Source organism: Cucurbita pepo, chromosome 1 (assembly GCF_057944985.1).
Source record: "Cucurbita pepo subsp. pepo isolate OVF chromosome 1, ASM5794498v1, whole genome shotgun sequence".
Lineage (NCBI taxonomy): Eukaryota > Viridiplantae > Streptophyta > Magnoliopsida > Cucurbitales > Cucurbitaceae > Cucurbita > Cucurbita pepo.
Window position 1 is genome coordinate 9,851,389 of NC_141798.1, and position 16,418 is coordinate 9,867,806.

The 16,418-nt window shown below is 33.6% G+C and overlaps 1 protein-coding gene and 6 non-coding genes across 7 annotated transcripts; 5 read left to right on the forward strand and 2 right to left on the reverse strand.

Annotated features, from left to right (window-relative positions):
• Positions 1-1,718: 1,718 nt before the first annotated feature.
• On the reverse strand, positions 1,719-4,807 carry LOC111778395 (endoglucanase 16-like). Its single transcript, XM_023658190.2, has 8 exons — positions 4,530-4,807; positions 4,213-4,425; positions 3,935-4,135; positions 3,771-3,848; positions 3,363-3,512; positions 3,180-3,288; positions 2,927-3,090; positions 1,719-2,464 (listed from the first exon to the last, which is right to left on the reverse strand). Exons 1-8 carry the CDS (start codon positions 4,725-4,727, stop codon positions 2,135-2,137), a joined length of 1,443 nt encoding a protein of 480 aa, XP_023513958.2. The 5' UTR covers positions 4,728-4,807; the 3' UTR covers positions 1,719-2,134.
• Positions 4,808-5,904: 1,097 nt separating this feature from the next.
• Positions 5,905-5,977, reverse strand: TRNAA-UGC (transfer RNA alanine (anticodon UGC)). Its single transcript has one exon. It is a non-coding gene; the product is annotated as a tRNA-Ala (tRNA).
• A 1,679-nt stretch (positions 5,978-7,656) lies between these two features.
• Positions 7,657-7,729, forward strand: TRNAA-UGC (transfer RNA alanine (anticodon UGC)). Its single transcript has one exon. It is a non-coding gene; the product is annotated as a tRNA-Ala (tRNA).
• Positions 7,730-9,782: 2,053 nt separating this feature from the next.
• Positions 9,783-9,855, forward strand: TRNAA-UGC (transfer RNA alanine (anticodon UGC)). The gene has a single exon. It is a non-coding gene; the product is annotated as a tRNA-Ala (tRNA).
• A 1,303-nt stretch (positions 9,856-11,158) lies between these two features.
• On the forward strand, positions 11,159-11,231 carry TRNAA-UGC (transfer RNA alanine (anticodon UGC)). The gene has a single exon. It is a non-coding gene; the product is annotated as a tRNA-Ala (tRNA).
• A 3,455-nt stretch (positions 11,232-14,686) lies between these two features.
• On the forward strand, positions 14,687-14,759 carry TRNAA-UGC (transfer RNA alanine (anticodon UGC)). Its single transcript has one exon. It is a non-coding gene; the product is annotated as a tRNA-Ala (tRNA).
• Positions 14,760-15,651: 892 nt separating this feature from the next.
• Positions 15,652-15,724, forward strand: TRNAA-UGC (transfer RNA alanine (anticodon UGC)). The gene has a single exon. It is a non-coding gene; the product is annotated as a tRNA-Ala (tRNA).
• The last annotated feature ends 694 nt before the right edge of the window (positions 15,725-16,418 follow it).

The window sequence follows — 16,418 nt, forward strand, 5'->3', positions numbered from 1 at the left end:
ATTGATTCTCCGCTTATAATATTTTAATCATAAAATATAAATATAATTTATAGTATTTACAAGAATATTAAATGTATACACTGATATCTACCGATTAATATATTTGTAATACCCCTTTAATTTTATAATAAAAAATAGAAAAAGGAAAAAGCCCTAAACAATAGAAAATGAGTGCGGTATATTTATTCCTCGGTGGCACCATTACTTTATGTCATTTTCTTCCAAATCGGAGGTGTTGAAGAGCTACAGTTAATCTTAGTCAAACACATTTCGACTCGTCTAATGAATTGTACTAATTCTAGTATGATTTGAAGTGGCTATGGTCTACTTTATTGTAACATCCGAAGGTTATTAGGTGACCGAAATGATATGTGACATTTTATTAAAGTTGTGTAAGGCCCTATGGAAGTTTGGAAAGAAAGTTTAAATTAAAAGGTATAATAAAGGAAAAGGGGCTAAAATAAGAAGAAAAATTTTAGATTTTTTTTAATAAAATATTCAAAAATGGAAAATTGCCAAGTGTCTTCAAATTTCGAGAAATTACAAAGGTTTTCTCCTACATAAATCTGAATTATCTATTAAGAAAAAATTATGGTTATTAATATAATCTTGAACGGTATGTGGTGGCCATGCATGAGAATTATGTTCAAGTAATAATAATTTCACAATATCAAATTCGCTCATTCCTGTATACCGTAAGTAGATGAGTAGTTCCTTAAGTGTTGATTTCGTGACTTGAACAATGAGGTCCACCTTCTCACTAACTCGAGAAAGACTTAACTTATGATTGAATCATAAATAAATAGTTCATAAGAGAATCATAAACTCCTGTCTGTTAGGATATGATTCGTCCTTTGATTTGCATGGGTAAGAATAACTCTTGTAGTCGATTTAATATGTCTACCATTTTGAGGACTTAACAAAATATAGATAATATCATGAGATGAAGTTCACTTATTTACTTATATAAGAAAAATATATGAATTGTTCTGGTATTGATTTCAGGACTTGAACAATGGAGTCTCACCCTCTAAACAATTGTCTCCAAAATCAAATTTGAAGGTTGACACGGCCTAAGAAGATGCCCTTTCAAGAAAAATTGTCTCCCAAACAATGGGGTGTAGTTTTCCTTCTCCTTTTCGACGAACACTGACATGCCCTCCATTCACTACTTCTTCGGTGGGACCATTTTCATGACCGAGACGACACCAAATCCTACACACGATGATATATATGAGGAAGAAACTCACAATTTCCTTATAGACCTACTAACATACAAGGAACGAACAAGTCTTTACGAGTCTGTGTGATTTGTTTCCTATGAAGCTTTATACCAAATTTAAGATCTCTCCAATGAAGGAACCCGAGAAGATCGATCTCCACTCGAATTCACTATGCTTCTTCTCTCTCTCGATACTCAAAATGAACTCAAATAAAGATACTTGGTGGTTTGAGAGAGTGGGTAGTAAGAGTATTTAAAGAGATCGAGGTTGTTCCACAACAAGTTTCCCAACACCTCACCAAAAATCTTACAATTTTCAGCCAAATTTGAAACTTGTAATTTTTGAAACTTGTAATTTTTATTATACCTAACTAAAAATAGTGGTAAAAAAGGATAAGACTCATCAGACACATTTTAGTCTTAGAATAAATTCATAATAAACATTATTACAATTGAATCTAGAATTTCTTTCGAAAATTTGATTCAACTACAGACATAGCGGTGAGTTCAAAGACAACATAATAACACATAATTACATAAAGTTCTTTACGCTCATTCTACTGACCTGTCCCATGAAAAACAAGCAAAGGGGGAGTAATTAATGATAAATAAACGCAAGGGGCAATCCAAGAACATTGGAGAAGACATCTAGTTTGTGTTTGAGTCATATTTGTTGAATTGGAAAATATTATAAATAAATAATAACAAAATTTAAAAAGAAATTAAATAAAAAGAAGGAAGTCTTGAAATCCCCAAATCCCCAAATCTCATAAGCTCTACTTTCTAGAAAGACCAATCACATCGTCCCCTCCCCGTAAGGGAAAATCTACCCAGCTTAGCTTAGCCTGTACTGTCCTAAGAAGAAGCGACTAAAAAACGCCTAAATAAGGTATGTTCTCGGGAATTCATTTTTCAGGTGAACCTGTTGGCGGCCAGCTTTGCGAGGACTCCAACGGCGAGGGAGTTTGTGTAAGTCACGGGCTCGGTCATGGGTGACACCACACGCTTGTCCAGGAAGTTGTCACTGCGGTCGGGGCCGCCCAGAATTGCGCCGGTTAGCTCGTTGGGGTTCGGCGTGTCTTTGTTCAGCCAGTACACGAAACTCATCGCGCAGTTCACTTCTGCGTTGTCTGGCATCACCGGCACCGACGCGCCGCGATGGTGCGCCTGCGTCGGTGGGTTGTTCCCAAACCCCACCATGTACGATCTCCCCTGTGGGTTGTTCCCCAACAGGTAATCCATCTAAAAAAAAACATTAAATCTTTACTCTTCAATCATGAGAGAGCTAATTAAAGGGTTAGATTACGAGTTTACGTACGATGTCTATTTGATTAAATCACGAGAATTTATACTCAAAGTGAACAACATCATACAATTGTGGAGGTCTGTGATTCCTAACATGGTACATGAATCATCAAATGTTAACACAAAGAAGTTGTGAGCTTCAATGACACAGTCAAAAGTGATTCAACTGTCGAATAAAGGGTATACTGTGTTGAAATGCTCTAGAGAAGGAATCAAGCCTCGATTAAGAGGAGGCTGTTCGAAGGCTCCATAGGCTTCCGGAGAGGCTCTATGGAGTACTTTGTCTGATGGAAAGATTGTTAGGAGAAGAATCTCACATTTGCTACTTAAGGGTTTGAATACATAAGAGAGTTTATACTCAAAGTGGACAATATGCGTACCATTCTAACAGGGGAGTACCTGTTTCTTGGCAAAGGTCATGAGTTGAGCTGAGCCGAACTGCTGACCGCCGCATTGAACCGTTTGTTGATGGGTGGCAAGGATATCGCTATAAGCACTAAACAAGAACGCGGTTCCCGTAACGTATTGCGTGTTGGCTCCATCTCTCATGTGAACCATTCCACCTAAGAATTTCAAGTAGTAACTGAGCTCCATACTTGAATTCATTGATAAACATAGAAGGACAAGAGAGAGAGAGAGAGAGATAAAAGACCTGGAGATAGATAAATTTGGTGGTAAGGGCTGTTTGGAAGATTGGAACAAATATAGCTGTCGGCCTGATTTTTGTACATCTGTAAACCCTTCTCTCCTTGAAAATAGATCTGTGGTTGTTTTGAAGGATGAGAAATACGCTATGTAAATTGATGAAATGGGTATTAAAAACATTATAAAGAACCTCGGAAAGAAGAATTTGAGCGCCAGCATATTTGAGATCCCAGCTGAATTCAGCTACACTGCCACTAACAGACTCTTCTGTAATGTACTTAAAATAAGCTGGCCTCCTCGTTGCAATGTATAGCCATGTAGCAGCCCACAACAACTCATCCTACACCCGTAACTCGTAAATTATTCAAACAGCCCGACACAACAAGATTAATCATATATCTTTTCTAGTCATTTCAATGGTCACGATACAGATATTTGACTGTAATAAAAGATTAAATATCATACAAAACATTTGATAATAAAGGATCAAATATGATATATCCATCAAACCATAATTCAAAGCTCTTAAGAGGTGACTAGTAAATTATTCGAAGAGGCGGACACAATACGACTAAGAAAAAGAAAGAAGGAAAATTACATTGTAGCCGGAGTAAGAGCAATAGAAAGGGCACTCTCCATCATAAGTTCCCTGGTTCATTTTAGCAAACTGAAAAAGCTGCAAAGAAAAACAAAACCAGCTATGTCAATGAACGAAGGAATGAACAAACGAATCGACACAGAATGAGGTTAAAGAGTTTATACCGTTTTAGCTTTGTTGAGAAGACGACGAGAATAGGTTCGATTAGAGTTTCTAAAGACGATGGAAGAAGAAGCCATAGCTGCAGAGGTTTCAGCAGCAATTTCTGTACCCGGAGTGGTACGATCAATTTGCAGCACAGTCCTGGGAGTCTTCATATTTTCAGGCCTAACCCAACACTCATGATCCTTAACTGGGTCCCCCACCTTGAATAAAAAAATAATTTATTTTTCATTCATAACATTAACATGGTATCAGAGAATCATTCAAAATTCATGCATACCTCGACATAGAAACGATTGCGACGGGAAGAAGCCTTGAGAAGATAATCGGTACCCCATTGGATGGCAGCTTTAAGATTTTCCATTTCACCGGCGGCTTGGGTCTCGGCGGGGTAAGCCAAAGCAGCCCATGCAAGAGTAGTGACGGTGAAAGCCATGGGAAGGCCGTACTTGACGTTGTCTCCAGCATCATAATACCCTCCCTCGAGGTCAACCTGGAAGCACCAACAATAGGGGGGAGGGGGCGTAAATGAGAGAGAAGGGTTAATTATGGAAAGAAAAAAGAAGAAGAAGAAGAAGAAGGGGAAGGAGTGGGAACATTGGCAAGCTTGCCGTCGTCGAGGGCGGAGTCGCCGCGCCAAGGGGGGCGGTGGTTGGGAGGGAGCTTGCCGGACCTCTGAGCCTCGAGGAAAATAAGGCATTTGGTGAGAGCGTCCTTGTAGTTGAATTGGGCGGCATGAAGAGGCGCAAGAAACAAGGCATGGAAGAGAAGTAGGGAAGGCAGGAGAATGGGCATGGTGGAGGGGTTGTTGTTGTTGTTGATGTTGTTGTTGTTGTTGAAGAAGGAATGGGCGCAGGTGGAAGAGATAATGGAGATTATGGGGTTTGGGTGTGAGTTTGTGTGAATGGCAGGGAAGTGTCGAGTAGTTTAGTTGGTTGGGAAAGGGACAACATGGGACGTTCGCGAAGTTTGTAGGTTATTTTCGGAGAAAACGATGTGGGGATTGGAGAAATCTTTGGGCGCCCAACTGTTTTCTTACACTTCAAATTTCCTCCTTTTCCATAAATTTCTTTTTTATTTCTTTTTTTTTTTAATATAAGAGTATTAACCAAAATTTTGAGTATTTTTATTAATCTGACCATTTTTAGGAAAATTAAAAAAAAAAAAAAAAAAACATTTTGTCCACTAGTATATTATTAGTATGTGTGATTATAGTTAATGTAACGCTCTATTTTTACTACTGAAATAAACCCGCTACTACATGCATATCATGATTTTGATGCACTAGTAAATGATGTCATAGACTTAAACGTTCGTAATAAAAAAATGTCATGAACTAATTTAAAAGCCTACCAAACATACCTAAATCTAACTACCTTGACACAGGTTTCATGGCTTTTAAAAAGGGATTGGACTATCCCTTTTGGGTTGTGAGTGTTTAGACCTTGGACAACGATAGAAAAGGGATTGGGCTAACCGATTTATATTACTGGGAACTTCTTGGGCACCACAAACAAGATTGATCAAACCAAATTTAAATAATTCTAAGCATGCAATGTAAGTATATAGAATTGCAAAGAAACTTAGCTTTAGGTTAAAAGAAAACATTGATACTCTTTTTACTACGTTTTTCAAATATATTTCACAAGAACAACAAACGTGCATTTATATAGTCTCAAAAGGAAACTCTTGATATTTCATGAGACATTTCGAGAGTTGTAACTATCATACCTTATGACCATAATTAGTTATTGGGTAAATGTAACCTAAAAAGTAAATACAAAATTTTAAGGTTGAAAATACATTATAAATTTAGATTTCAATCATTCATACAAATATATTTGTAGCGAGTGAGAATAATTATTTAAATTAAAATTAAAATTCTAAATTGGAGAAATAAAAAGTATTTATTTTATTCCAGTTCCAAATAGATAGAGCCTATTCCGAAAAGAACAAAAAAAGAAGATAAAAATGGAGATGCGAGGTATCGAACCCCGTACCTCTCGCATGCAAAGCGAGCGCTCTACCATGTGAGCTACATCCCCTTTTGTTCGATTTTATTAATAATAAAATTGTTGATTGTTACTATTTTTGACCCAAAGAAATGTGACATGAAAATTCATCTCATGGATGATCTAAAGTCTGCCTATGATGTTTTTTTTTTCGGATGTTTCTTTTAATTTTCACATAATTTTAATTTCTATTTCATTATTGCAAAAGTTTATTTAATGTATATGAAAACGATAAACTTTGTTTATCGATATTCTCATTTATGATAAGCAAATTTTTATGACTAGTTACCCACAGTTTTATGTAAAAAAATTGAAAAAAATGTTTTAAAAAACTTTGAAGAGGTAAGTATAAAAAATGTGAAGCGTATATTTGACCCTCAAATGTTTATAGGCTAACAAAGATAGTAATGTAGCGACCGTTATTTTCTCTCCACTACATGTAAATATTGAGTGTATATTGAACCCAACAACTCAAACTGATCAAACTGAATGATAAATATTGGATTGGGTTAGGGTTAGATTGGGTTAAACTTATTCAAATTGGTTTATCTTTTTTTTCTTCTATTATTTTGTTTACACTTTTTTTCATTATTTTGTGACGGAGAGTAAATATCATTTTTTATTTTATTAAAAAAAAATAAGTTAATATTTTATAGTATTTTTAAACCTATTATTTTATTATTTTCTTTACAATTTTATTATTATTTTATTATTATTTTGTTTATTGTTATTTTATTATTTTATTTAGTTTGTGTTTAAGAAAGCAAGCATCATTTCTAACTTACACTTTTAATTATTATTTTATTTAGTTTTTGTGTCATTTCTGTTTCATAAATGATTAAAAAAACTTGTTTCATAAATGATTAAAAAAACTTGTCAATATTTTATACTATTTTCAAATACATTATCTATAATATGAATAAACTAATAAACCATCATCTTAAGTTATTATGGGGAACGACATTGTTGTAGAGGTGGTCAAGTTTGAGTGAGTGAAGGCCCGAGTGAATGAGTTGTTCACTCCGTGAATGTACTTCAAAGTGTGAAAACACGTGTATTTCTTGAGTCACTGCTTAGTGCCTAAGGTAAGTGACTTTATAAGATGGCCAAACCCAACATCGATTTACATCGAACTGAAAATGGGTGAAGAGAGAACTGAAGCTGCAGGAAGACCAAAGAAGCATCAAGGCAGTGCTTGCCACAATGAAAGTGACCAATTGAGAAGTTAGTTGAAATATGCCAACATGCGCTTTGTTACAAACTTTCAAACATCGCTATGGGTTGGTGCCACGATGAGTAATGTCGTGGGTTGCTTGCGAGCCTCACTCCTTGGGGTGCATCATTGTGTGCAATTCAAAGAATACGACGAGTAAAGTCAAAACTTTGAAAGTTTAGGATATAAGTATAAATTGTTGAGAATTTAGTTTGACGGTACGTTCGATACGACTAGGTAAGTAAGTCTGAACATGAATTGTGGTTGAGTCTCAGGAGATGGTACCTCTAAACACCTTAAATTTATGTTCAACTTGTCAGTTCTAACCGGTTCTTCCAGCTTGGATTTTATTCCCGATTTTTGGAATAATCTATTATAGTTTAGTTGAATTGCCAAGGAGACCAAACATAAACCAAAGCTAGAGGGAGAGAGGCCAAGGAGAACTAATACTGTTTTCACTGTCAAAGAAGTATTTTAAAAGTGACTTTAGTAAACAGTAGGGGATGTAGCTCACATGGTAGAGTGCTCGCTTTGCATGCGAGAGGTACGGGGTTCGATACCCCGCATCTCCAGTTTTTTTTGTTATTTTCGTAGAAGGCCTCTATATATTTGGAACTTGGGCCAGCCCAACCATTTTTTGGATTTAAATAAAAACAAAAAGCTTTACTTTAGGTTAAATGCATAATACTTCTCTACATATGATCCATACACATGTACATAGGTCCACTAGCTAGACTCATTAACGAATCTCTTAGTCCAATAGAGGCAAGTCCAATAATTGGATGAATTCATTGTCTATGTATTTTAGAAAAAATGATTTAGGTATTTTAGGAATAAAGATTCCGAAGTATTTTAAGAAAATATTTAAGGTATTTTAGGAATAAATTGTCTAACATCTACTATAAATACCTCCATCCTACCAAAGTTTTCATTGCAAGAAACTCAAACAATCTCAATTAGAGTAGAGTATAGTAGTATTCTACTGAGTGTCTAGTAATCTCTTCTCAATTGGTGTTAATAAAGAGTGTAAGTCTTTCCCACAAAGAGTTGTGTTCAACAATATGGTATCAAAGTTATGCTAATCGAATCCTCAGGTGTTGAACAGAGAAGTTGCTAGCCTCAAAGGTGTAGTCAAAAGTAACTCAAGTGTCGAACAAAAGGTGTACTTTGCTTTGTTCGAGTGATTCAGAGAAAGGAGTCGAGCCTCGATGAAGGGAAGACTATTCGAGGGCTCCATAGGCCTTAGGAAAAATTGTATGATGTACTTTGTTTGAAGGGAGGATTGTTGAGGATTATCGGGAGAGGCGTCTCAAATCAGCTAATTAAGATGCTGATCATGAGTTTATAAGTAAGGAATACTATCTCCATCAATAAAAGATTTTTTTTAAAAAAAAAAATTGAAAGCAAAGCCACGAGAGCTTATGCTCAAAGTTGACAATACCATACCACTGTGGAGGTCCGTGATTTCTAACATGGGCTAATACACTCTCACACTGTCGAAACCAGTAGAAAAGTAAGCAACATAAGTAATATAGTGAATATGAGTGTCTATACATTACAAACTAAAGAAGTAATCTATGATCATACGAGCATACAACATGTATGAGATCCCACATTTAAAATCATGGTTCTTATTCACACAATACTTTCATAAATAACACGACTTAAATTCCCTATGAGATGAACACACAAATTCATAGTAACTCAATCATGCTTATAGTACATCGTACATCAGGATGTCTCACAAGATATAAATATGGACATAACATCATATTCGTCATATTCAAACATAAATGGAAAGATGTATATCATATAAATCATACAATTATCATAAGAGTTTAATAGAACGTAATAAGGGTCACAAGGTATGGGTTATTCATATAACAAACAATTCGAGTATAGAGAATGCTCTATGATACAAGTGGGAGATAGTCAAGACTATCGAAGAATCAATGAGAGTGAACTGTCAGTCAATCCTCAAGATTCCTTCTTGATCTTGATCTTCCCCTTCACCTATCCTTGAGGGTCTCTCATATGTTCTTGCTTTTCCTATTGATTCTTGAACCGTAACCAAAGCATATGAAATGAATGAGAGTTGACTCTTCTCCCTATTTTGAGGTTCATTTAACTCTTTTATTTAGGAGGGAAATAGGTTCATTTGGTTCCGTAGTTAATGAATGGACTCTCCTGTCTCCTTATTAATGAGAGTTGAGTCAATAACATCTTCACCATCCAAAGTAAGGATGAGTCGAAGAACACCGTGCATTGATGAGTGGTGAGGTCCCATATTAACTATCATGAGGTCTTTTCTCTCGTATGGATTTATAGTATAAAGCCTTGGAGAGGTTTTCATTTTCTTCCCCTTTGTGATTCTCTCTTTTTTTATTATGATCCCAATTTATTTTGGTAAATTCTAATCAATTCATAATTTTTTTTTTTTTTTTTTGGTTTAAATAGCTTTGGACGGTTATGAAATTAATTTCTTGAAATTTAATTTTTAACTCAAAACTAAATAATTACAACAACAAAATTAAATTAATCATAGAAGACAATGATATTAAAACTAAAATTATATTCGTTTAACAAAAGAAATCTTTTAAATAAGAGGCAATGGGAGAACAAACAGGGGATGTAGCTCACATGGTAGAGCGCTCGCTTTGCATGCGAGAGGTACGGGGTTCGATACCCCGCATCTCCATTTTTTATCTTCCTTTTTTGTTCTTTCCGGAAAAGGCTCTATCTATTTGGAACTGGGCCAGCCCAACTACTAAATCCTCGTCTTCCGCCTTTATTTATTTTATTTTCTAGTTATACTTTTAATTCTATTGATTTAATTAATTAAAAAATAATACCTAATTAAAATAACATGACAATCATCTAAAAAAATCTTAATAATAATAATGAAATCTAATTGAATAATTTATATGATAGCAATAAACAACTACTAACTAAACTAAAATTAACATAAATGTGTACACGAAAGTATCTATTGTTTTAACTCTACTTCTTTGTCGAGTATGGTTTGATGTATAGTATTTCTCTACACATAATTCATGCACTTGAGTCCACTAGTATAGTTCATTAATATACTCATGAACTTGAGTACACATAATTCATGAACTTGTCCCACACTTCTTCGATGTTTTTTCATCCCAAATGTGCTCCAACATCTCTTTTTCGATTGTGGTTTTCAGTACAAACATTATCTTGCATGTTTTGATTCTCCATTTGCACAAGATGCCATTAGTATCTTCCTTTGGAGGCGTAAGTTCACTTCTGCCAACAACCTCCCAAAAATTTTGTGCTTGTAAATAGGACATCATGCATATTGCCCACGTGTTATAATCGTTGCTTTTGAGTTTCTTGGTTCATTTGATGACTTGGAGATCACTCATCGTATTGATAGTACCTCATTAATACCAAACAAACTACTTTTTGATACATAACTTATAAAATCACAAACTACTCATTACACAAAGAAACTCACTCCTTAATTCTTTAAATAAATCATTTTTGATGTGGAAGACCCGTTAGAGTTGCAACCACATAGCATACTAAGAGTTTCAAGAGATCAAACAACCTATCACAACCTCGCTGTGACACCAAATTTTTTAACAGAACTCTTTTATAGAAAACGCTCACATTAGTTATTAAGTCAAATAAGAAAGATACTATAAGACACTACGTAAAACTATGTATAAGTATTTATAGTGGAGGCTAGAGAATGTCAACTACACACGTGTGATCTTCTGAATTTTATTTTCTAGATTTATTTCTAAAATATTTAAATTTTTATTCATAAAATATGTGGATATGTTCGTTCCTAAAAAATCTAGATATTTTTATTTTAAAATATGTATATAGAGATTATCTCAACGTAGTAACATTTTCTTGCCATAAATCATAAAATGAACTCTCATTCGCATCATTTAACCATCATCCAATATGTGCAAGAACGAAGAGAAAACTTTTAATATTTAAAAAAAGTAACTCGAAGACAAGGGGATGTAGCTCACATGGTAGAGCGCTCGCTTTGCATGCGAGAGGTACGGGGTTCGATACCCCGCATCTCCACTATTATAATTCTTTTTTGTTCTTTTCTTAAAAGGCCTTATATATTAGGAACTGGGCCAGCCCAAAGCCTACAAATGGCTATATCCACATATTCCGCCCTTTTCTCTTTGGATTTAAATAATAACAAAACAGAATAAAGATATTTTATTTTATTTTATTATACACACTCAATCTATTGGAGTAATTATTAACCAATAATTATTTTATTTTATTGTTTAGCCAGACTTTTAATTCTATTGATTTAGTTAATTGAAATATAATACCTAATTAAAATAACATGACATTATCTAACAATTAATAATAATAAAGAATTTTATTTGATTAATTTATTTGATAGCAATAAACAATAAGTAGCTAAAAATAAATTTACAACATAAAAAGAGTAACATAAAGTTGTGTACTACAAAAATATATGTTGTTTACCATTGTTAGTAGCATCAGACCTCCATTGTTAGTAGCATAAGACCTCCCTTTTAAGTATAGGATCGTTACTATATGCCCGTTTCCCTTTTAAGTATAGGATCGTTACTATATGCCCGTTTCCCTTTTAAGTATAGGATCGTTACTATATGCCCGTTTCAAACTATGTCAAGTAAAAATCCTTTTAAAAATCTTGAAGTCTTCAGTAAATTATTTTGAACATTTGAAATTCAATAAATTTAAATAAGCAAAAAAAAAACATACGTCAGAACAAATGTTACAATGATTCTTTAACGCGAAATTTAACTAAAATTGGAAAACTAATGTACTTTCATGCCAATATACACATTACCGAATGTGAAAACTTCCTAAAGATTCTTGTTCCATGGCTTCGATAGTAGAAGTCATCAACTATACTTCATTCTCTTGCCTTCGCTTGAAAAATGTTAATGAAATATAAATTCATGAATATTGCTTCATTTCTACTTTCTTTGTTGAGATAGAGTTTGATGCATAGTATTTCTCTCCACACGATTTGAGTTCACTATACTACTTTATTACCTATACCCTTAGGTCTCATTATGAACTAGCGCATGTTCATGTTGCTGAGAACCAACAGAAAAGAAAGGAATGTGAATAATATCGTGAGTGTACGTGATATGAATCAAGATATCTCACTCATGCAATATGAACTTTAAAGAAGATGTGAAAATTGTTTTTCAGATGTGAGACTATACAAAACTATATATGTACTCTTTTAAAAATATACTTAAAAAATAAAATAAAATAAAGTATTTGTGTTTTTTCTCAGCCTAGAACTAAGTTTATTTGCAATTCAATCTAAATTCAATTTAGTTTAGGTCACATGTTTAGAATTATTTAAGTCAAACTCTTGTAGAGTGATTTAAATCTTAAAAATGTTTTGTTACTATGATTTATTTGATCAACCAATTAATTCGAATTTTTTTTTTAGTTCTTGGATATTTTAGATCTAAATGTTTTATGGTTCAATAAGGTTGTTACATCAAATTCTTTGGAGATATAGTATGAAATGAAATCATCTTGACTGGATTTTGACTTGAATTATTGTATAAGTATGTGTTCGTACATGGAGAAGTAATTCATAATCATATAAGCATAAGGCATGCAAGAGGTCCCGTATTTAAAATCATGGTTCAATGAGACGAGGTATATAATACTTCTATAAATAACATGACTTAACCCATAACGGTAAGCTTCAGAGACTTGGCAAACATAGATCTGTCTTTATTCATAGGCTCTCATGCCTTTTTATAGGAAATACATAAAACTGCAGAAAAACAGAAATACAGGACACGACCCAACTAGCTCCACTAATAACAAGAAAATAGCTAACAGAAATTGACCTGTTCTAAACCTTATTCACACCACTCATCCCAAATGCTTCTCTGATCCTTTGAAATGATGCCATCTTCAAAGGCTTTGTCATTATGTCGGCCAGCTGCTCCTCAATGCTGCAATAGACTAATTTAACTACAGCTTCCTTTGTCAAATCTCTGAGAAAATGGTATTGAACCCTTATGTGCTTTGACTTTTCGTGCATGACTGCATTTTTTTAACAACTTGATAGTGGAGGTGTTGTCACAAAACAGAACCATTTCTTCATCTTGTTCATGCCCGATTTCTTTCAATATCCTTTTCATCTAAATAGCTTGATAGGCACATGTAGCTGCTGCTACATACTCTGCTTTAGTAGTTGACACGATTGGTTGCTTCCTTGAGAACCATGCCACAAGTCTTCCACTCACTAAGAAAACATAGCCTGAAGTGCTCCTACTGTCATCCACATCTCCCGCATAGTTACTGTCGGTGTAGCCTAAGAGTTCACTCTTCCCTTCACGTTGATACCATATCCCAAATTCTAGGGTTCTCTTCAAGTACCTCATGATTCAAGTACCTCATAATTCTTTGATACCATATCCCAAATCCCTTCACGTTGATACTATATCCCAAATTCCAGGGTTCTCTTCACGTTGATACCATATCCCAAATTCCAGGGTTCTCTTCACGTTGATACCATATAATGAGTTATATAAACTCATTATATAGGATAGCTTCACTCACGTATCTCCACATGAATGATTTAGATTAAATAATTTGTAACAATTATAAAGTGGGTCATATCAATAGTGTTACCAGGTTCAGGATAAGACGCCCAACCTCATCCATATACTATAGACCCTTTAGGTTATTATTTGAACATGATCCTTCCTATAAGGTTACATTGATACCTTCCTGTAAGATTACATTGATAAGTTTGAATTTTTCCTACCATAGATAATATTATATTCAAGGAAAATAATCAAAATTATTATTTAAAATTAAATAATTAATTATAGGGTTTATGGTATAAATTCCAACTATTTGATACTGTTAATTTAAAATATCTTGATGTTTTGGGCCAGTAATGTTGTTCAAACATACTGGGTTAAATTTTTTCTTACCATAAATTATAAAATGAAGGGATATTTGTCTTCTTTACAAGATAGCTAGTCCCATTATTTAACCGTTGTCTAATATATTTAACCATCGTCTAATATGTATAAGAAAAACTATATGTTTCTTTGGAGAATATCGTGTGTTAGTTTGCATGGAACTGTGACCTATATGGGCCACGACCTCATGTATTTATAGATCTATATGTTTCTTTGGAGAATATCGTGTGTTAGTTTGCATGGAACTGTGACCTATATGGGTCACGACCTCATGTATTTATAGATATGTATAATAAGGATTACATGGTAACAAACCATAAAATCATAGATTTGGTAACAAAACAGATAATCATAAATTTGGTAACAAACTAGTAAATCATAGATTCTTCCTAATTCATGGTAACAAACAAGCGAATAAGTAGATTATCTTATGTTTAACATCGTGAACCAGTTTATCGTTTTCATACACATTGAATGATTTCTTAAATAAAGTAAAATTATGTGAATTGTGTGTGGGCTTTAGAACATGGTAATTTTGGTTATTATAAAATGAAACAAACAGGGGATGTAGCTCACATGGTAGAGCGCTCGCTTTGCATGCGAGAGGTACGGGGTTCGATACCCCGCATCTCCAAAGGTTTATTTTATTATTTTGTGCTTTTCGGAAAAGGCCTCTATATATTTGGAACTGGGCCAGCCCAACCCAAGGCCCACAAGTTGCTAAATCCACGTCTTCCGCCTCTCTTTTTGGATTTAAATAAAAACAACCCTTATTTTTTTCGTTCCATTTATTTTATTTTATTTCTATTGATTTCTGTTGATTTAGTTAATTAAAAAAAATTTACCTAAATTTGGTTTTATCAATGTGACTGGTAAAATTATTAGAATTTTAAAAAAAGTTTTCTAAACAAGTTAATTCAAATATTACTTACATATCCATAAAAGTTCTTAGATCCAATTGACTAAGGTTTCCATAACAATATAATACGAGAGAAGTAATTCATGATCCTATGAATATAAGATATGCATGGCGTCCCACATTTAAACTCATGGTTAAAATCGACGGGAGGAAGTGGCTGGACAACGACATCAATCATGTGTGAAATTAAGATCAGTACTTGAGGGAATTACTGATCAACTTACGCTTTACGGGAAGGGGTAAATTTCATTTTGTGAAATTATGTTTCCAACTCCCTATTTGGTCAAGTCACCAAATGGTAGACATATTGAATAGGTTACAAACGTCATTCTCACTCATGCAAATCAAAAGGACAAGTCCTCACATGCGAGAGTTCATAATTTACTTAGAATTAAGATCAAGTCACATGATCGTTTTGTGAAATATTAATATTCTCAATTAACCGAGTTATAAAGAGAGATTAAATATTTTATAGTTCTGTCTTATATTAACTCATTGTATAAGATACCCACACTCACGTCAACGATTTCATTTCACATTTCTTCAGGCCAAAAAATAGCAATAAATAATGTATTATCTATATTAATTTAATAAAATTAAACAAAAAGGGGATGTAGCTCACATGGTAGAGCGCTCGCTTTGCATGCGAGAGGTACGGGGTTCGATACCCCGCATCTCCAAATTTTTGTTCTTTTCTAAAAGGCCTCTATATATTTGGAACTGGGCCAGCCCGAAGCCCACGAACCGCTAAATCCACATCTTCCGCCCTTTTCTTTTTGGATTTAAATAAAAAGAAAACCAAATAAAAATGTTTTAAATTACAACATAAATCTGTGTACTACAAAAATATAAATAAATTTTATTTGTATTATGTTATTTAATAAATATATTTTATTTTCACAAATTCAATAATGAATCATTACTATCTCTACGGCTACATCAGTAATTAGGATTAAAAATCCTATATGATTGCAAGGCGGGTAACGTTACATGCACAATACTACTCTGCACATGACCTATATACATGCACATAGGTCTACTGGCTTTTTTTAAAGAGATCTTTTCCCCCTTATTTTTCTTTTATATATGTTTCTTTCCTTAATTTTCTTTATTTTATATTTCATTTATAAATAAAGTAGTGCATTGATCATATGCAATTGAATTAACTCAATGTAATTTAAATAAATTGAATGATATATCAATTTGTTTTTATTGAAATTTAAGTTGCAATATTCTTTTTCAATAGTACTTAATAAGTTTTCTCTAGCACACAATTATTGAAACAATTTCTTTTAATTATTTTTTCGCAATATTATTTTACAAAAATGGTATGATATTGTAAAGATGATATGATATTGTACACTGAGCATAAGC